A 21,697-nucleotide genomic window follows, 5' to 3' on the forward strand; every position below is an offset into this window, starting at 1 on the left:
TCTTTTATCACCCAGCCTTAGGAGTCACACACCGTCACTTCCACCATATTTTATTGGAAACACAGGCCACCCATAACTTAGTCTGGGAGAATATTCCCCAGGAGAGTGAATACCAGGAAATGATATTACTGGGGGCCACCCTGGAGGCTGACCAGCATACCATGGAAGTCAAGGATAGTATGAAGTGTCAAGTGGCACCATTTGGGTCATTCCTATCCTTACCTACAGAAGATACTGGAATTTCTACTCATAAATTTAGATTGTCATAATGCTGATCTTTGATGTTTCTGTTGTTATTCGTTCTTCACTGTCAAACTGTCTCTATGTTTTTAAACATTGAATTTCCCAAGTGAGTCCATTTGTGTGTATGGTGGGTTTAATACCCATGTTTTTGAAATATTTCCTCTGGTTGTGGAAACCTTACCATTTCTTACATATGTCTAACAATTCACCTGCTATTTTCTTGGGTATATAGCAATGAAAGCCCTGACTCCCTATTACCAGTTCATTTTGCAAAGTCTATTAACTAAGCCTGAAATTGATCTAATAGCAATGTCTTCATTGCTTTTGCGTCATAGGAATGACGCTATCTCATTGATATATTCCTAGGTAACAAACCACTCTGAAACTTAGTGACTTAAAAGAACAATGATCTGTTATTGCTTTTGCTCTGTGGGTTGGGTGGGGGGTTCCTCTTCTGGTTTCACTTGGGCTCACTCATGCAGCTGCATTCACCTGCAGCTGTTGCCTGGGGTGGAAGGTGCAAAATAGGCTCGTGGCTGGTGGTTGATGCTTGCTGGGATGCCTTGGTTCCCCACCCTGTAGCCTCCCATCCTCCTTAGGCCTAGATTGACTTTCAAAGCAGTCTCAGGCTCAGTATTGAAGGTTATATATATAATCACTTCTATCATGTGCCTTGGTCAAAACAAGTCACAAGGGCTGCAAAGATTCAAGGCCTAGGGTAACAAATTCCATCTTTCAATGGGAGGAACAGAAAAGTCACATTGCAAAGAGATGCAGGAGAAATTGTCATAGTCATCTTTGCAAATTGTCTTTATCACAGACCCAGACTCTACCTCTGATCATCTCTATGGCCTCAGATTCATTATTTTTGCTTTGTTTTAATTAAGAATACAACTTACAGGGGGGACAGTTTATATATTTTCTGTGATGTCTTTGTCTTCTAACATCAAATTACTGCCTTCTTGGTGGCTACACCTCAGAATCTTAGTTACTTAACTCACTCCTTCAGTCTGTGGCTTTTTGGCTCTAATATGGATGCATTATACTCAGGGAAAATTTTAAACACCTTTTCAGGGTAGGGGGAGGAATGAATCTTTACGAATCTTATAAACAGATGAACAGAGTGCATTTTTCTCTAGTTAGATTTTTTTGTTGCTAGGATCTGAGAAGACTGCCCTTCTTAAAAGAATTGTAGCAAATGGTTCATATCTTTGCAGGCACTATTTATGATTGTGCTGTGAGAAACAGGTGCTCTACGCATATAACTGATTTCCTTAAACATCAAGGTTTAGTGGTTTCATAAGCCCATTCAAGTGGGAGCTTAATTGGGAAGTAATTTTTAAAAATACTTTATCATTTAAATAATTGTTATGTAGAGTAGATCAGACATAACATGACCTGACCCCTGCTTACCTTTCCAACTTCATCTTTGGGTATTCCTGACCTCTAATATTATGTTGTGATCACACTGAAGTGCTAATAAGTACTTCCGTCTTTCTAGCCTCTGGAAATTCACTACTTCCCATCTGGAAACTCCCTCACCACCATCACAGCCTTCAAATTTCAGTCCAGAAACTGCTGTCTCTGGAGAGCTTTGCCCAGTGTGAATTATGGTATACACGCCTATAGGTATTCCCCTCCTCTGTCTAGAAGCCAGGACTGTGTCTGGATGACAATAGCTGATTGCCTTCTCCATTATCTGTTTCTCTTAATGAAAATCTCCAATTTTTGGCTCTCAAATGAATGTCTGGAATAAAGACTACATTTCCCAGCCTACTATGTTGCTACTTGGTCATTGATTAAGTTCTGAAAAATGAGATGGTAGCTGAACATGAACTATACAGCAATTTCTGGAAATTTTCTCTAAAAGGTAGATATTGTGCCCCGTATGCTGTCAATGAAAAGAAACCGAATCTCTAAAAATTTTAGAAGGAATGTTATAAGCCAAGAGTAGACCTTCAGGAAGCCTTGAAACAATGCTCCCAAATCGGACCACTTTGGAAAAGTCAGGAGCACTTTATATGCACACAACAGAGTGAAGTGCTTAGTCTCTCTGACTCTGTCTTGTCCGGCCTGCTATGCCTATGGACTTCAGGCCGATAATTCCTGCTTTAGACACGCTGATCGTTAGAGGAATCCTGCTCAGGGCTTGACATTTTACAAAAACGACCCCTCCCATTTTCCCTTCCCGTGACATTAAAGAAGCCTAAACTCTAAACTCTGTACTTTCTTAAAATGGATTTGAGGATTAGGGCTTCCATCTTCTCTTCCATCAATAAACATTCACTTCCTCCAAGCCCTGATGTTCTGAGTTTTGGCCTTTTGAAATGTCATGCAGGCAGACTGTGGATTGGTAATGGGCAGAAGGATAAGCAAAAAAGTGGCCTGGCAGAAGTGTGAATTAGGGTACATACATTTTTAATCATTAACTGTTTTACATCAAATGGAAGGGATGTATAGGAAAGATAAGGCTGGGGACTTGTGCCCCCTGGCATCAGAGAGTCTGGGGACGTGGTCTGGAATCAATTCCACTGCTTTGAAACTCCTTGAGGTGAATCTTCATCAGGATGTATTAGAAAGAACAGGCACTGCTTCCTATAATCACAAATCTTGAGCATAGGCCTTTCGGAGCCTACACTTTGGTTCCTTTATCAGGAACCAAAGGGTAATTCTAAAAGATTAGACACCCTTCTTTTGTCTTTCATCTCATCTAAGATGTCACTGATTCTAAAAGTATCATTATTTTATAGACCACAAGGAAAGAACAAAAAGTGCCAATTAAACTATGACACATTCCTTACTTATTATTAAAGATATTTAAATCTACTGAAAGATCTTTTGATTTTTATCAAATTTCTCTCTCTTGGACATACATTAAAAAAAGAAAAGAAAATGTAACCAAAATTAATTGGTGAGAATCTCCTAAAACTTACTTTTACTCAGACTTCAACCCTCTAAATCACTCTTTAAGTTAGAATTGTCAGTCCTGGGTGTTTCCACACCATATCACTCTCTGTACTATCAAAGGCACCAGTGTTGCAGGATTTCTACAACAGTGTTTCGTTATTGTCTCTGGGATTTTCACCAAGCTTCTGATATCCATTCTAAAGAAGTGATGCACATACACAGGCCACAACTATGCCGTGATGGTTGCCTGAGCAACAGTGGCAAAAGGAAGTAAGAGGAACCAGGGCTCTGGTTCCTTCGTGTCAGCCCATTGGCTGATGCTGGGCTCATTGGAAAAGTATCACCTGGAAAACCTGTTAAAATCTCAGATTATGGGTCCTGCTCCTAGAGGTTCTGAGTTAATAGGCTGATGAAGGTTTTCCCTGGTATTTCTAATGAACACAATCCCAAGTGGCAGACAAGTAACGCAAAGACTAGTGAAATACATTAGGTTCAAAACCAGATCTGTGATTTGCCAATTACTTGATCCTGAGCAAATAAACCATGCCATGCTCTAGTTTTCTAGCCTGTGAAATGGGGTGATAGTAGCACCCGTCTGATGAATTATTGTAAGAATTAAATAAACTAACATGTATAAAACACCTAGGACACTGCCTAGCACAGAATAAGTGCTATGTTAAGGGTTTCAGGTCAAATTTAATAATAATAACCAAAAAAGTATTAAATTTCACCTACCCAATGCATCTGTATCACTAAGGAGACACTAGAAAGCCTAGTGAGTGTGCTGGTGAGAGTAATCAAAAGATAATTTATTGAACATTTATTATGAGCCAAGTGTTCAAAAATGGCATCTCCTTTTGTTTCTGTGTTTGGAGACTTCAGTGTAAATTTATAATGAAACTATGGTCTGGTTCCTTTCTCTCAATTACAGCAGCAGAAACGGCATCCATATCACTGAGCCCTCTCAAGCAAACACCGTCACAGAACTTCGCTTCACACAGCATGTGATTGGAATGCTTAATTCCAGTCTTCTTCAACGAGGGCTGGTCCTCACTGCTAAATCCAGGGCTTCTGGAGGGCAGGGACTTCTGTTTGTTATATTTTTTCTGCTACGAAGTACTGCAATGTATGAATTTACTAGTTTATATACTTTCTTGATGAACACATACTTTGTTGAGTCAAGACATCATTTTATTCATTTTCACTGAGAAATGTGACAGGCTGGTGGCCCAGACCGTGGAGTCAACCTGACCAGCCTGTGCTCCCTCTGTGGATTCCTTACATGGGAAACTGAGTCTTCAGAAAGGATTGGTATGAGTCTGGAATCAGAACAAAGGGAGTTTGTTAGATTCAATTAGCCAGCTCTCAAAAGAGGTATTCTATCAGGAAGCTTGATGTAAGGCTGGGTAAAGCCCATATTTGCCTCATTGACTCTCCTTTGTGTCTTATGATGGACACATCTTCTCTTTAGACATATTGCTATCACTAGTAGGCATTTCCCTCTTTAAGAATGTGCTTTGACTGTCTCAGCTGTTGATATTTAGTTGAAGTATCTGAAGCCCTCTTTCCTTCACTCCCATTTCTAGTGTGGAGGACTTCCCTGTTACCCTCACCTAAAGCCCTACCTACAGGATTTATTTCCCAAGGGTGAGCTGAGGTGCTCCAGCTACCTGGGGGAGTCATACAGAGTCAGCCTCCATCCCTGCCTTACTCTGAAAGGTTTGGAAGAAGACATAAAAGTTGTCAGATTTGTAGATGGCTAGGTTAGCTGATGAGGGAGATAACATAATCAAAACACAAAAACAAAATTAGAAAGATAATAATTTCATAACCAGTGAAAATTATACACAATTCAAAATTTCAGTGTCCAAAAATAAAAATTTATTGAAACTCATTTATACCCATTTATTTATATGCCGTCTAGGTTGCTTTGGCACTATTGCAACAGAGTTGCTACAGAGATGGCATGGCCCCCCAAACCTGAATTATTTGCTATCTGTCCCTTTATGGAAAATATCCACCCCTGACATAAGGCAGCAGGTCCTGTCAATGTCCAAGGAAGAATGTTCTGGGAAAGAGAATGGCAAGAGCAATAGTCAGGGCTGTGGTTGGCTTGTCTTCAAGGAACCGCACAGAAGGCTGGAGGGCAGTGAACAAGGAGGGTACCTGTAGGAAGGAAACTGTGGGAAATGAGAGCGGAAAGGACACTACAGGGAAGATCTTGGGGCAAGGATTTTAAGCAAGACAAAGCCCTTTAACGGGTTTGAGAAGGGAATGACATGATGTGACAGCTGCTGCAAAACAGACTGAAGGGCAGGAGCTCTCCTCCTGTGTCTTCCAGGTAGGAACAAATAAATCTTTAGTGTCACTATGTTTCGACTACAATTTAAAATTTACTTAAATTATGAATACAACTGATGAAACACAGTGACTTTGTCAGCAACAGAAATCACGAATATTTTCATATATCACAGTCATTGCAATTATCTTGAAATAGTTTTTATTAATATCTCTACTCAGAAACTATTACTATACTTTCTACTATATTTATTCAATGCATTAATAAAGTATATAGAAAGATATTACATACAATATATCTATACATACATATTACTATGTAACAAATTTGGTTTTGAGTTATTTTAATGACTGTATTTCACTGTAATTTTTTCTTGTTTAATGCAGTGTGTTTTATTTAATGATTTAGAGACATCCTTCTGGACTTCATAAGCATGGCCAGCCTGCTAAAGAGGTCCAGAACCCAAGAAAGCTAGTGATGGAAGGAGAGGGAAACATTAGAAGGATTAAATTGGAGAAGAGAGGAATAGGTGGGTCCAAGATAACTATTTTAATCTGCCTGGCACGTATTATAGTAAGCACTAAACATATATATAAATTATTATAGTTATTATTAGCATTTTAATGTGTATCCTTGAAGTGTTTTAGTATGAACGATATATGCTACTTTGTGACCTGCATTATTCACTAAAAATACATTTGACCATTGAATAACATGGGTTTGTACTGCACAGGTCTACTTATATGTAGATTTTTTTCAGTAAATATACAGTCTGCCCACTATATTCCTGGGTTCCACACCAGAGAAATCAATCAACGACCTATTGAAACACTATTTCTGATCCACTCTTGGGAACTCTAGGATGCAGAGGCCCAACTGCATGCATTCCCTACACCACATATAAGGGACCTGAGCATCCAGGGATTTCGGTATCTGCAGGGGGTCCTGTAACCAATCCCCCTCAGATACCACTGTTAAGTCTTTGGGGAATCACAAGTTTTGTGTGAATTTTTTATTGTGCACCCCTAACCTTCAAAGGTCAACTGCATATGATAAACATCATTCTTTGTCACTACACATTTTTAGTATCACTTTAAAAGTCAAAGAATAATCAATTGTAGAGATGTATCATTATTTATTCAATTAATCCTCAGTAATTGGACATTTACATTCTTGTTTTTCGTGTTACCAAAAAAAAAAAACCATAGTAAATATCCACATTAAATCTTTGCACATCCATTACTCAGGACATATTACTCAGTATGCTGGATACACAGTTCAGTCGTTTGAAGATTTTGGCTTTACCCTCCCTCCTAGTTGGGGTTTCATCTTTCCTCCTTGGGTCACACAGACTTGAGCGACTCTCTGTGTTAATCCTCCCAGTTCAACCCAAACTCCTGGAGTCTCCCCCGATACACACACCCTTTGTCTGGTCTATCCTATTCCGACTTCCCACATAGAATTAAAGCAACAGGAACCAAAACTAAATTCTACCTCCCACTTGGTGGCAGTATTTCCTTAATGTTGCACAGGCTATGGGGAGGAAATAAGTACCTTCTGTTATTTCAAGAGTACTTTCCGTGTAAACCCAGTCCTATAAAGTGATGTCCAAAGTCACATGAATGGAAAGAGGAAGGATTGTTTTGGCAGGTTCTCATGAGGTCAGTACACTGGTATGGTAATTCTAGAACTTTTCTTTGAGGATTGCTTCAACAAATAGGTTCTTTTTAAAAGCTTATGTTAATTCTTCTCACTGAACTATTAGGTTGCAGACATTTTTTGAAGTAGAGAAAAGAAGTCACATTTTTTATTCATATACCTTGTTAGCATATTATTATGTTCCTCTCTAGTCCTTCTTTCTCTAAGTATATTTTTATAGTTGTAATCAAACTGTACATAAATTAACTTCTATTTCTCCTAGCATTAATCACATTGAAAATTAATATATTGAAATAAAGTATATTAAAATGTTAAGAATACTTATTTCTAGGAGAGGTGGTTACCAGTGATAATCCTAGATAAAGTGGTTTTTCCCTGTTCTCTATGACATCACCCTGTTTCCCTTGGGATTTCATTTCTCCTCCTTGGCTCACATATACATGAGCCACTGTTTGAGTCCACCCTCCTGGTTCAACCCCAGCCCCCCAGAGTTTTCCCAGACACGCACGCTTAAGTGAGCTCCTTCACCTACCACAATCTATAGTTATCTCTCTCATATATTTTATTGTGTTCATTCCCATTCTCTGAAAACAGACTCTAGTGTAGAGCTGTGTGCAGAAGGTTTATTGGGGGCTGCAAAGAAGAGAAGAAGGCACCAGTCTTCTCTACATTTATTTACTGAGTTATTATTTCTATCACCCCGAAAGTGGCAGCATCCTTCAGGCAGAAGCCTCGTCTGTCTTGTGTAGTCTATTTCCAGTATTTGCTCATTAATATAAACATATAAATACAAATATTAACAACCCTTTGCCAGAATACTGAATGAATGGAGGTATAGAGAGTTTGAGGACTCTGCCAACGGTCTCCCAGTCAGTGAGTGGTAGAGTGGGGTCCCCACGCTTCTCATTCCAGGGCCCATGCTCCTAATTCTTAATCAAAACACGCAAGGGTTCTTGTTCACATGTAAAGCTTTCAGAAGGAAGTTGGGCCTCTAAAAATGAGATCCCCAGAAATGTAAAGGGCAGAGTTAGGCCCACTGTGTCTACTCAGGTCTCCTGCCAACCTACGGATTGATCTTCTAATGCTCAACACTAGGGGTTCTGTGTTTTATTTTGAAAAGGAAGAATTGGCCCTGGTTGGTGTGGCTCAGTGGTTGAGTGCCTGCCTGAGAATCAAAGGGTCACCAGTTCAATTCCCAGTCTAGAGCACATGCCTGGGCTGTGGGCCAGGTCCCCAGTAGAGGGTTCCTAACAGGCAGCTGCATATTGCTGCTTCTCTCCCTCTCTTTCTTCCTCCCTTCCTCTCTGTCAAAAAATAAATTAATTAAATCTTTAAAATTTTTTTTAAATAAAAAGGAAGAATTGCCCTGGCTGGTATGACTCAGTAAGTTGAGTGCCAGCCTATGAACTGAAAGGTTGCTGGTTAGATTTCTGGTCAGGGCACATGCCTGGGTTGCAGGCCAGGTCCCCATTTGGAGGCATGCAAGAAGCAGCCAATTTCTGTTTCTCTCACACATCAATGTTTCTATCCCTCTGTTTCTCCCTTACTTCCCCTCTTTCTAAAAAATAAAATAAAATAAATAATTAATTAATAGGAAGAATTTCTATGCTTTAAAAATGGGTTTTCTGTTTCCAAGACTGTCACACTTAACAATGGGAAAACCAGCTTTGGGCAAATAAGAGAGAGGTAACATGAACCTACTCAACTTCGGTAGGCGTTCTAAGTACGAATACAGAGGAAGCAACCTGCTGCACCGCCATCACTGTTCACCGTTTGCCCTCATCAGTTTGATGAGTAACAACATAACCAAGAATTCTAGGAAGAGGCTCTGGGCATGGCTTCATCAGTCATTGCAAAGAACTTCATATTTGCAAGTCTACATGAAAGACTGAATGTTTTTCTGAAGGGATGAGTGAGAGACTCACCCTCTCAGAGGAACTGTGCTGAGCTCAGTGCTCAGGGTGATGCAGCCTATGCAACTGCAACAGCTGTTCAACTGCATGTTTTAAATAAAACAAATGGTCTGACTTTAATTTATTATCTACAGTTCATTCATAGACATATGGGCAGAGAAGATACCAGTGTTTTGGTGGGAGGGGTGCCTGAAGCTTATACAGTTTTTGAGCCCCTCTTTAAAAAAAAAAAAAAGCAACTAAATCGTGGTATTTGTATATACCCAAAGGTCAACACTTACTTGGATGAGCAAAAAATTATGACAAATTACAGATTTTGGAAAGCTGACAAATACCAGAAACACTATAAACATTTTTAAAAATACATCACATTTTCATTAACTGAATTACATACCTGTATACTATCTTTCTTCCCCATATTCTTAGGCTGCAAGTTTTTCACCTGACATTGATTTACTTAGTATCAATTTCTACAGCCAATCTTTCCGAAGGCATGATGATCAAGGCTTGTTTTTCATTTTGGATTGTTGGGATCTTGAAACATACATTTACACACACACACACACACACACACACACACACTTAGGACTATTACAGATTTATTTTATGTCCATAAACACAGGGATTGTCATAAAATCTATTGTATCGCTTCTCAGCCTTTTGGCTAAGATCAAGTGTAGTATCTGTTCTTATCAGTTTAATAAAATCTATTGTGTGGTAATAAAAAGTATGTATTTAAAACTGTCTATGGCCCTGGCTGGTGTAGCTCAGTGGATTGAGCATGGGCCTGTGAACCATACGATCACGGTTCGATTTCCAGTCAGGGCACATGCCTGGGTTGCAGGGTGGTTCCCAGCAGGGGACGCACAAGAGGCAACTGTACATTGATATTTCTCTCCCTCTCTCCTTCCCTTCACCTCTAAAGATAAATAAATAAATAATCTTTAAAAAAAAGATTGGTGGTTTAAAAAGAAATATTATGTAGTGTATGGAGAAGATGCTGTGACTGATGGAACATGTCAAAAATGGTTTGCAAAGTTTTGTGCTGGAGATTTCTCTCCGGAGGATGTTCAACGGTTGGGTAGACCAGGTGAAGCTGATATTGATCAAATTGAGATATTAATTGAGAATAATTAACATTATACCACACGGGAGATATAGCTGGCATACTCAAAATATCCAAAGTAATGAAATTATTGGTGAAAATGAAAAATGTATCTTTATTATAAGGGAAAAACTATACGGACTTTTGGCCAACCCAATATTTTCTCGGCTGCATCCTCTACCGAAGGCTACAGTCCCTGTCAGCAGCCCTCTTACACAGCTCTCAGGCCTCGGTTGGTACAATTGCTCCCAGCTGTGGCTAGGCACAGGGTGCTGCACCTTCCCCGTGGCTTCGCCCAACCTCCATCCTTACCTGTGATCAGACATATTTTTAAAAGATCACTCTGGTTGTTTTAAACTATGAACTGGAGAAATTGAGGTTTTAGGGCAAGAGGAAGGAAAACAGAGAGATTTGACAGTAACAGTTAACACCAGGACTGACTTTTAGAATCTTAATGTGTGGACACTGAGAAACACAGCAGTCTGGGCTCTATCTATTATTCCACTTTTTCAATTATTATTTGTGTCCCAGGCATCACCATAGGCACTCGGGAGAAACAGATCAACAAGTCATATACTTGAAAGATATAAGTGACAAAGAATAATAAAGAAGTACGGCAAGGTAATGGGGGTGGTGAGTGCGGGGCTGGTAGAAGTGGGTGCAGTTTTAAATAATTCATCACCGAGAAGGTGACACTTGAGCTAAGGCTTGGAGAAGGTGAGGGGATGAGCCATGTGGAGACTATGACAGGCAAAGGAGGAGGTCGCTGTAAAGGTGCCAACACAAGGGCAGGTCTGACCATGTCAGGAGCAGCAGAGGCCAGTGCAGTGAGAGCTCAAGGGCCTAGGGGGAAGGGGAAGAAAATAAGGTCAGAGAGGCTGCAGAAGCCACACCAGGCAGGGCCTTTCTTGGGGATTTGTTTGGGGAAAAGGCGGCAGAGGAGAGGTAACCGCTCCCCATCCTCTCTACCCCACCCTGTGGGTCCACTTGCCCTCCACTTTGGGGAGAGGTGAGCACTCCCATACTGCCTCCTACCCACCACTCCCAACTGCCAAGAGGGGAGGTTCAGTAATCCCTCTTAGTTTCTCAGAACGCATTAGTCCTGTCTAATTGCATCTGCGCGGTGTCCAGCAAAAAATGCTGGTCTAATTCTCCAGTGTCTGTAAAACATCGGCCTCCTGGGAGAAGAAAAATGGAATTACACCATTAACGCTGCAGGGCACGGCAGCAAAGTCACTCAGGATCCCCAGGACAGCAGCATGCCTACCAGGTGGCTGGAGGACAGGCTTCGGAGCCCCCAGTCAAAGATACTGATTTTCTGTGATACTGGTTTTCTGTGCCGCTGAAGAAGATGTATCACTGTATTTTCAGAACATCTTTGGGAGCAAAAAAGAAAAACTGTTTCTCTTATTACTCTCTCCACTTGGGAGCAGTAAATTTAAAACACAGGTTTTTAAAACATTTTATTATGAAAATTTTTAATTACATATAAAATTTGAGAGGATAATATATTGAATTTCTGAGTACTTGTTACCCAGGTTCAATAATTATAGACTAATGGGCAATTCCATTTTTCTATTTATGTAACTATATATATTTTCTGGGGTATTTTGAGACATACTCCAGGTATCAATATGTGTTGAGCACTTACTATATGTCAGACACTATTCCAGATGCTCAAAATACAGCAATAAAAAGGTATATAGACAAAAATTCCCATGCACAAAAATTTCACAGTCTAACCTAACTGTGTTGACCTGTGACAGAGAGAGTGACAGCCCCAGTGACAGTGACACCAGTGAGAGCAAATAAAAGTGGGTCAATCAGGAGCACCTGTGCCCTAATGTAAGCTGTTAATATTTAACCATGATATGAACAAAATGGGAATATAGATTTGGTGAAAAAATCTCACTAATCGGGGAGAAAGATAAAAATAAAATCAGTAAGTGAATGGTATGGTATATTTGGTGTCGAGCGCAATGGAGACATAAACATAAGGCAGGGGAGAGGAGGGGAGTGCAGGCGTAGGGGCTACAATTTTAAACAAGGGGGTCAGGGTGTGTGTGCTAAACTTTGGGAGGTGCTGCTCAGATCTCACTTCAGGACGGAAGAACATGTTTCCCCAGCTGCTGAAAAGAATGACTTCATCCACGATTATGACTCTTTCCCAGGAAGACTTACATCCAATGACTGATCTATGCAAGGGTATAAAGGCCTAGGCCTCTAGCTTCCCCTCAGAACAGATTGGCTAAAGCTTCCATTAAAACTATGTTGCAGCTTACCTTCCTTCTCTGCCAAATTCAGCATCTCTCCCAGTCTTTCCCTTCCATAGTTGTTTATTCAAGGGCATACCCTCAAAGTCCCTGCATGCTAAGTTCCACTTCAGGGTCTGATTCCCAGGAAAGGACAACCTGAGACACTCTGCCTTCTTAAAAACATGGCTTCTTAGCAAAGATATGTATGTAAAGGACTGAGCCCTGCTAATAAGGTATTCCATGGAGAATCACAGTGGCAGATTAGCTAATAGTTCTTTAAGGAGCTGGCAGCTCCTGGCACTGCAAGACAATGATGATCCTCCACTGTGGCACAGCCATAACAATCTCAGCATTTGAAGACCAAAGGTAAACAGGCACTCCTCTGTCACTTCATTGAGTTAAGCAAATGGATTGATTTCCAGGTGCTGTAAGAAGGGCTGAAAAATGAAAGATAAGTAAGACAAGATCCTTTCCCTGGAGAAGTTCACAGTTTAGCAGGATAGATAGCTAGATGTGTAAGCAGACAATTACAGTCAGAGATACAATTTTGTAGATAAATGTACAAAATATTTTTTAGGAAAAAATGCACCAAAAGTGCATATACCAAAAGTTAGCAGCAGTTATCTCTATCGGACCCCTGTTTCCTTTTTGCCCATCTGGACTTTCAGAATGTTTCCTTTGATGTACATTTATTACTTTTGAAATAAGAAGAAAAGAAGCATGTACAAAAAGCACAATGGGAGACATGCTATATTGGAAGTGTGCACAGTATTCTGAGGAAGGAAGTAAATTGCCTGAGGAAGTCAAAGAAGACCTGGCAGCATCTACGTTCCCAATCTTACACCGTTTGTGTCTTTCAGACGCCATCCAAATGCGATGCCTGGCCTTCTTTGGATTCTGGCCCAAGCAAACCAACTGTAAAAATATTTGTAGTGCAAGTGGGGAAATTTAAACTCTGACTGGACATTTGATGATAATAAGGTAGTATTATTATTATGAGGTATGATAAAGATATTCCAGTAATGTTGGCGAAAAGAGTGCTTATCTTTTAGGTAAACATGCTGACATACTTATGGATGAAATGATATGAAATTGGGATTTTTATGGGTAAATAATCCATTGGGAGTGCAAAGTAGTTGGAAATATACAATAAGAAGTATGGTCACATGAGTTAATGGTTATTGAAGTTGGGTAATGAATTCATAGGAGTACAATATATTCTCTACTTTTGTGTTTGAAATCTTATAATAATAAAATGTACAATAGTGCTCACTTCAGCAGCACATATACTAAAATTTGAATGATACAGAAAACATTAGCGTGGCCCCTGCACAAGGATGACATGCAAATTTGTGAAGCATTCTATATTTTTTAAAAACAGGCAATAATAATTAATATATCCATATTCTATATAATAAATAATAACATCTTTTTATTAAGTCTTCAAGTTTCAGCTCAAAAGATATCTTCACTAGTGAATAAGCAAATGAGAATCAATCCATGAGCATGCCGATGCCTATGCAAAAAGCTTCAACTTGCTGGGCACGTGTGTTGTCTATTTTACGGTCATCTGATCTGTGTTAATGACTCTTGTCTTACAATTACAACATACATTTTTATATTATTCAACATTTATCGTGTGCTTATTATAGTGTGCACACAATAATTAAATATTTTAACCTTTTCATTATTAAGAAAAGAGGTTTCTTTTCTTTGAAACCTTTCCTGACCGTTCATTTAATTTTGGCACCCAACCTCAACTTTGCACATACAACAGGGAACCCATAACACATTCTTGTGCTTATTTGTTCACTTATATTTAAATGAGATAAGAGTGTAGCACATAAAACCTATTTAGTAAATAGTTGTGGTTGTCATTGTTATTGTTATAATCATAATCTTTTCTCTCTATCAGACTATAAGACCAGTGATCATATCTTAGTTGTCTTTGTAAACCCAGAAATTATCTCAATGCCTGGTATATTTCAATTGCTCAATAAACATCTGTTATATGAATGAATGAATAAATAAATCTAGGAATATTCCTCTCATAAACCCATACTAAATTCAGCAAAGACATGCTTAAGACTGAGGAATGTAAACTAATTCATGCCTTACATTTACTCAGTACTCCACAGCTTATGTGATCAGAAACATAAAATGTTCCTAGATTTCATGTCCATTTAATATCGTCAATTCCAGTCCAAATGGAAGAGAAAAGTCAAATACCCTATTTTTTCTTGTTGACAAGCAATGCAACACCCTCAACATCCACCCTTTACCTCTTTCCACCCTGAGCTGCTTCTCCCAACTTCAAACATACATTCATTGAGGGGAGAATTGAGTCAGGAACAGGAAGAAGAATGGAGAAAGGCTGAGAGATTAGGTCAGCGATAGAGTCTCAGAATCAGTGAATGGCTACTTCACATGATATTTAGTAATGTTTCTTAAAAGCGGAAACCATCTCATAACATTTTTTAAGTCTGTGTCAAAATATTCATGGCATTAACATTACTGGATCTAAATGTGTATCCATTCAATCTCCACAACAACATTGTGAGGTAAACACAGCCTACCATCTCTGTTTTAAAGAACAGGATACTGGAAATTTACTCTTAACTCAGCTGGGGTTTTCAATTATGATTAAAATTGTTTATTTTTTAATTTTTAAATTTTCTTAATTGTTCAATTACAGTTGTCCCCATTACTCTCCTCTGCCTTACTCACTGCCCACCTACCACTGATTTAAAATTTTTAATGCAGTATACTGAAATAATAATGCTATATTATCCCTGCCAAGAAACAATTGTGTGTTTGAAGTACTGTTTGATTAAAGGTACTCTAAGCCCTGGCTAGTGTAGCTCAGTGGATTGAGTGCTGCTCTGAGAACCAAAGTGTTGCTGGTTCGATTCCCAGTCAGGTCTCATGCCTGGGTTGCAAGCCAAGTCCCCCATCGTAATGTGTGAGAGGCGACCACACACTGGTGTTTCTCTCCCTCTCTTTCTATCTCCCTCCCCTTCTCTCTCTCTCTGAAAAGTAAGTAAAGTCTTTAGGGAAAGTACTCAGGAGGAGTATCTAGGGAGCAAGGAGTCCTGTCCTACACCAAGTCCCCCTAGCCCAGTGTACCAGTGCCATGAATATAAGTCCCCATAACTTTTGGCTGTAGAAATCAGTGGGGACTGAGTCCATAGAAAAATTTCTGGAGCAGTCAAGCAGTTTCTTTTAAAGAACCCACACACAGACTTACTCAGATTCACTCTCTTGGTAGCAGCTTGAAAGGCACCAGTGGCACACAGGGAGGAAGTGTCTGGCATCAAGGCAAGAGCTGGGGGACAGCTTTCTCCCAGACAGAAAGGCAGGTAGAGGCCATTGTCCCTTTTCTGAGCCCTCCCCACATACAGCCACATTGCCAGCAGTCAGGTGCCACATCTGAGACTCCATCAACCTGGCTAATACCATTTAGATGCCCTGGCGATCCCCTAAGACTCCATCCCACTCAAATTGTGGGCACACTCAAGCTGTTAACAGAGACTTTTCCATAAGAATTGCAGGTCTTGGCTCATGTTTCACAACTTCCCAAATCCTTGCAAACAAGCAAAAGGTGGCCTCAGTGAGTCCCTAGTCCCCATACCCCTTGTTAAGTAGCCTCAGGCCCAGCACTAGCACCAGCCAGCCTAGATACACAGCTTTTCTTAGCCTGGGAATCTCTAAGCCAAGCATAAGTAGCAGCCATATCAGACTCCCTTACAGCTCAGGCAGGATGGCCCCCGGCAAAATACAGGTGGGAGCTGACCTTGGCCAGCACCACCCGTGGAAACTACAGAGCCTTTGCTCCCATTGGACAGTGACAGATCATATCAGAGCACCACCACCCTGCCCCTTCACAGCTGATCCTCCATGGAGGGTGGAGGTTGGTGATCAGTGGTCACAGCCAATCTTTGCAGCTGACTGGCCTGGGTAAATTGTTCTCATTGATCTGCCAATATCAATCACGGCTCAACTGCAAGAGGAGGATTTACTCAGCCCACACAAAGGGCACACCTCAGGTACCCAGCTAGGGTGATAGGAAAGGCTATGCCACTGGACCCTACAGGACACCTAATACATTAGGCCACACTACCAAGATAGGGAGTCATAGCAGCTTGAATTAATACATAGAAACAAACACAGGGAGGCTACTAAAGTGAGAAGACAAAGAAACATGGCCCAAATAAAAGAACTGATTAAAACTCCAGAAAGTGAACTAAACAAAATAGAGATAAGCAATCTATCAGATGCAGACTTCAAAGCATTGGTTATAAGGATGCTCAAGGAATTTAGTGAGGACCTCAACAGTATAAAAAAGATCCAGTCAGAGACAAAGTGTTCACTAATTAAGTTAAAGAAGAATTTACAGAGAAACAACAGTAGGGTGAATGATGCTGAGAATCAAATCAACAATTTGGAACATAAGGAAGCAAAAGACAACCAATCAGAACAAGAAAAAAAAGAATTAAAAAAATGAGCATAGTGTAAGGAACTTCTGGGACAACTTCAAGAATACCAACATTCCGGTCATGGTGGTGCTGGAAGGAGGAGAGAAAGCAAAAATTTTAAAACATATTTGAAAAAAATAATGAAAGAAAACATCCTTAATTTGGTGAAGGAAATAGACATGCAAGTCCAGGAAGCCCAGAGAGTCCCAATCAAGATGGATTCAAAAAGGCCCACTTCATGGCACATCACAATTAAAATGCCAAAGGTTAAAGATAAAGAGAGACTCTCAAAAGCAGCAAGAGACAAGCAGTTAGTTACCTACAGTGGCATCCCCACAAGACTGTCAGTTCATTTCTCAATAGAAACTGCAGGCAAGAAGGGGCTGGAAAGAAGTATTCAAAATGATAAAAAGCAAGGACCTATAACCTAGATTACTCTGTCTAGGAAAGCTATCATTTAAAAGTGAAGGGCAGATAAAGAGCTTCCCAGACAAGAAAAAAAAAACTAAAGGACTTCATTATTACCAAACCATTATTATATGAAATGTTGAAGGTGCTTATTTAAGAACAGGGAGATCAAAAGTATGAATATTAAAATGGCAATAGATACATATCTATTTATTTAATCTATAAAACAAATTAAGCAAACAAGCAGAACAGAAACAGAATCACAGATATGGAGAACATTGGGATGGTGGTCAATGGGGATGGGGGTCTGGGGAAATGGGGGAAAAGTGAAGGGGTTAAGAAGTACAAATTAGTAGCTACAGAATAGGCACAGAGATGTTAAAAGCAAGTATAGGAAATGGATTTGCCAAAGAAATTATTTGCATGGCTCATGGACAAAGGAGGTTTCACTGGAGGATATTGGGGGATGCTGGGTGGATGGATGCAAAAGGGGGAAAATTGGGACAACTATAATAGCATAATCAATAAAAAGTACTCTTTACGTTCTTAAAGGAAGTACGCGAATGATTTCCAAACTCAACAACCTCCAGAAGGAGGGAGATTTATTTGTTAGTTTGTTTTTTATTTGTTTTTGGTTACTTGAATGACTGACTTGCTCCTTGGAAAGCAGGAGTGCAGAAATCAAAGGCCTGATTGTGCTGAATCCTTCTCTTTTCATCGTTATTCAGTCTGGTTCCCAGCATGCTACAGTCCAAAGGAAAGTGTCCAAGCAGTTTCAAAATCAGACTAAAGAGCTTACTCAGCACCCTGCTCACAGTAGTGTTCCTTGCTTTCATCTTTAAACATCTTTTATTACATAATAATCTTAGGTTTCTGGGAATATTTTCAAAACATAGAAAGTACCTCCTTGACCTAATTATGGTGAAAAATGCTTTTTCACCATTGTCCCCTCTCTTCAAGGTCCCCTGAAACAACCAGGTTTTTAGGCAAAACTGAGTCCTGGGGAAGAATTTTACAGAAGTGTAACTGTTTGTTTTGTTGTTGTCATTGTTGTTTACTTTCAGGTGGTGGTGGTGGGGAAGACGCAGCTGTCTCCCTTGGTGAGAATGGGTAATTTTAGAATAAAACTGGCCCTTGCTGCCCAGCTATCCAGGACTGATGAGGCTATTCACTCTAGGGGAACAGGCAATGATTTTTTTTAAGTTCTGTTTCAGCATCTAGGAGAGTGAGAGTGTGTTGCAGCAATTTATTAGAGAGAATGTTTCTTGATTTTGCCATTAAAAAAACTCCATGGAATTGAGACACAAATAAGAACACCAAAGGACGCTTGATATGTCAACCCAATCACAAAAAGCAGGAAAGGAAAGGGGTTGGAAAGGGATTCTTCTGGTGCAGATATCCCAGAATAATCCCAAGGCAGAACCCTTCACACAGGTTACCTAGCTTTCCTTGACAGGTGCACGGGCAGAGAAGGCAATTGGTCCCTGATGTAGCATTTACTTGGGAAATTAGCACGATGATGTTCAAGCTCACGGCGATCCAGGTGACCCTGAGCGCAGGAGCAGCCCCGGGACTGCGGCACGGAAAGTTCCCTAGCCGACCTGCCACCCGCCCCCATTCCTTTCCCAGGAGACTGGAGTAGCGTTGGAGTCGCTGACGCCATCCTTTCCCGCCTCTGCCTTGCAGGGAGCATGCGCCTCCGTCCCCACTTCCCCTCCAGGAGGGAGGGAGGGAGGCTACGCCCTAGCGGATGCGTGGCCGGCTCCCCGTCGCAGGAACTTCAGCACCCAAGGGGCGGACAGCGCTCTCTCGCACCTGAAGACCGGACTCGGAGAGCCCTTTCTAACCTTCTCCGCCGAGCCGGGTCGAGCTCCGCGCGCCGCAGGGTTCCCACCTCTCTTCCTCCCCGCACCCGCCCTCCGCGCTCTTCCCGTTGTTAGTCCTTGTTTTCATTCATAACAAAAGCTACAGCTCCGGGACCCCGGCGCCAGGCTGTTTCCGAAGCCAGGAGTAAAGAATGGGGTTCCTGTGGACCGGCACTTGGATTCTGGTGCTGGTGGTCCACAGCAGCCCGACTCGAGCTTTCCCCAAACCCGGAGGCATCCAAGGTACGTGGCCACTTTCTTTCCCACCTCCCCTTTATTCGCCACCAAAAGGCGAAGCTTGGCGATATATGTGGGCTGTAAATCACCTTGCCTCGCTTTCTGATCAGATCGTATCCGTGCATATTGACAGAGAAATCATTTCGAATTTAGAGACACATCTCCTCCCTCACTTTTTGTACAATGGAGCAATAGCTGGATTGTTTTTGAAAGATTTTGTTTTGAAATTGGGAGGGGTGGCTTTTCTGCTTAATAAAGAGGCTTTTTTTTCCTAGTTGTCTTACACTGTTTCTCAGATACTCTATTCTTAACAGGTACAGCGTATGTTAAAAGCTTTTAATTTGCTTATAATACCAATCCAAATTATGGTTTATCTAGTTGAAAACAGCTGGAAAGCCAGGTGGTAGAACTATATGTTAGTTTCGGGTTAGAAAAAAAGTGTAATTCAGTTAACTCTGGATATAGAACAGGATAATAAGCAAAGTAATACGATGCTCATTGTTGTTGTATAATCTTAGTCTTTGTTAATGCATATTTTTGTTTCATGGTTATCCAAAATATGTCTCCTAATATTTGTTTTTCTTTATGAAGATTTCATTTCATAGGGGACATATTGTGTATTTCTGATGCACAATTAAATTTATATTTATGTGTTGATTCTAGACAAGCCTGTGCATAATAGAGAATTAAGTGCAGAAAGACCTCTGAATGAACAGGTAAGTCAAAAATAAAATTATAAATGCTATTTCTGTTTATTTTAGTTACTATAATTTAAAGTAATTATGCTGTGACATTTTAGCCACTCTGAATTCACAAACTTCAGGAGATTAATGATGAATTGACAGAAACTAGGATGAGAAATACAATTTTCATAAAATCTATGTAGTATCTATCTGTATTATAGAGTTGACTGTATAATAACTCAGCGAGGTCCACATCACATCTGCTCTGTTGTAAGACTGCTTAATTCATCCAGGATTTACTTTTCACCAATATTGTAGGAGAAGAGGATTAATAGTTATAGACCATCTGCCCTTTTTTATCTCATTTAATCCTTATGACAATACTTTGATATAGAAATTATTATCTATTGTTTACAAACAAGAAAACGAAATCCCATGGAGATTAAATCATTTAGCTGTCATATTTGGTAAGTGGTGGAGCAATGATTTAAAACCAGGTCTATCTCCTGTTTGTTTCACAGATTGCTGAAGCAGAAGCAGACAAGATTAAACAAGCATACTCTCCAGGTAAAAAGAAAGTATATTGATATTAATTTACCTGATGTAGGCTATGAAAATCTTAACTAAAATGAATGTTTTGGGTTTGGGGCTTTTCTTTCAGAAAACAAGCCAAGTGAGAGCAATTATTCCTTTGCTGATAACTTGAACCTGCTAAAGGCAATAACAGAAAAAGAAAAAATTGAGAAAGAAAGACAATCCATAAGAAGCTCCCAATATGATAATAAATTGAACACGGAAGATGTTGATTCAACCAAAAATCGAAGACTAATTGATGATTATGATTCTACTAAGAGTGGACTGGATCAGAAATTTCAAGGTAAATGAGGAAAATAATTGCTACCTGTTCTGTCTAATTTGGAGTTTCCAATTATGGGTTAGGAGAAAGTGCTATATCTTTAAAAAATACACTCATAATCCTCCATTAGTCAGGTTCAAAACTGAAAAAAAGCCCAAATTTACTGACAGTAAACAAAGCCTCGGCTCCACAAATTCTATTTTTTCATTAAAGGTCCCTTTACTGATGCTTTGAAAAAAATTAAATCTATCTATATTTTATGCTATTTAATATTTAATATTTTAACTATTAGTACCCAAAAGATTATACTTCTCAAATGATTGAATCAACAAAATACCCACTTACCAAAGGTAAAATACCTACTACTCCCTTTTTGGGGTTCTCTTTCTAGCTATAGCCTTTCTCCCTAGGTCATTCTAACCTTTTCATGGCTTCAGTTACCATCTATATCCTGCTGTCAGATACCACTAGTATAGACTTTTCTGAGCTATAGATACATACATGCATACATACATACATACGTATATACATACATATATACAGATACATACAATGAGGTCTGTCCAGGAAGAGTGCAGCCATTGTTAATATAATGAGAATGGTTTGTGTGACATCGATGTAAGCTGGCAGCCAAAGAGAGTGGACCAGAATGCTCATGTGTAAACAATGACAACTTCACTGTACTAGTCAGTGGGCACAGTAAACACCATTGAGTGAGCATGTGAACCAGTGGCCATCATATTCAAAACGACTGAGCAAGTAGAGCAAAAAAAATATGCATCAAATTTTGCA

The 21,697-nt window shown here is 40.0% G+C and overlaps 1 protein-coding gene, 1 non-coding gene and 1 pseudogene across 2 annotated transcripts in view; all 3 read left to right on the forward strand.

Moving 5' to 3' along the window:
• The first annotated feature begins 9,665 nt into the window (after window positions 1-9,665).
• LOC118992675 (uncharacterized) lies at window positions 9,666-9,840 on the forward strand (annotated as a pseudogene).
• Window positions 9,841-13,646: 3,806 nt separating this feature from the next.
• On the forward strand, window positions 13,647-13,753 carry LOC118992697 (U6 spliceosomal RNA). Its single transcript, XR_005067698.1, has one exon. It is a non-coding gene; the product is annotated as a U6 spliceosomal RNA (small nuclear RNA).
• Window positions 13,754-18,955: 5,202 nt separating this feature from the next.
• SCG3 (secretogranin III) overlaps window positions 18,956-21,697 on the forward strand; it is a 38,569-nt gene continuing 35,827 nt past the window's right edge. The window contains exons 1-4 of the mRNA XM_037054635.1: window positions 18,956-19,372; window positions 20,030-20,082; window positions 20,571-20,616; window positions 20,711-20,926. Coding sequence (XP_036910530.1) covers window positions 19,282-19,372; window positions 20,030-20,082; window positions 20,571-20,616; window positions 20,711-20,926 — 406 coding nt within the window. The 5' untranslated portion in view covers window positions 18,956-19,281. The remainder of the gene's footprint in view (window positions 19,373-20,029; window positions 20,083-20,570; window positions 20,617-20,710; window positions 20,927-21,697) is intronic.

The sequence above is a fragment of the Sturnira hondurensis genome, unplaced genomic scaffold, assembly GCF_014824575.4.
Source record: "Sturnira hondurensis isolate 20B ecotype Veracruz unplaced genomic scaffold, ASM1482457v3 Scaffold0008196, whole genome shotgun sequence".
Lineage (NCBI taxonomy): Eukaryota > Metazoa > Chordata > Mammalia > Chiroptera > Phyllostomidae > Sturnira > Sturnira hondurensis.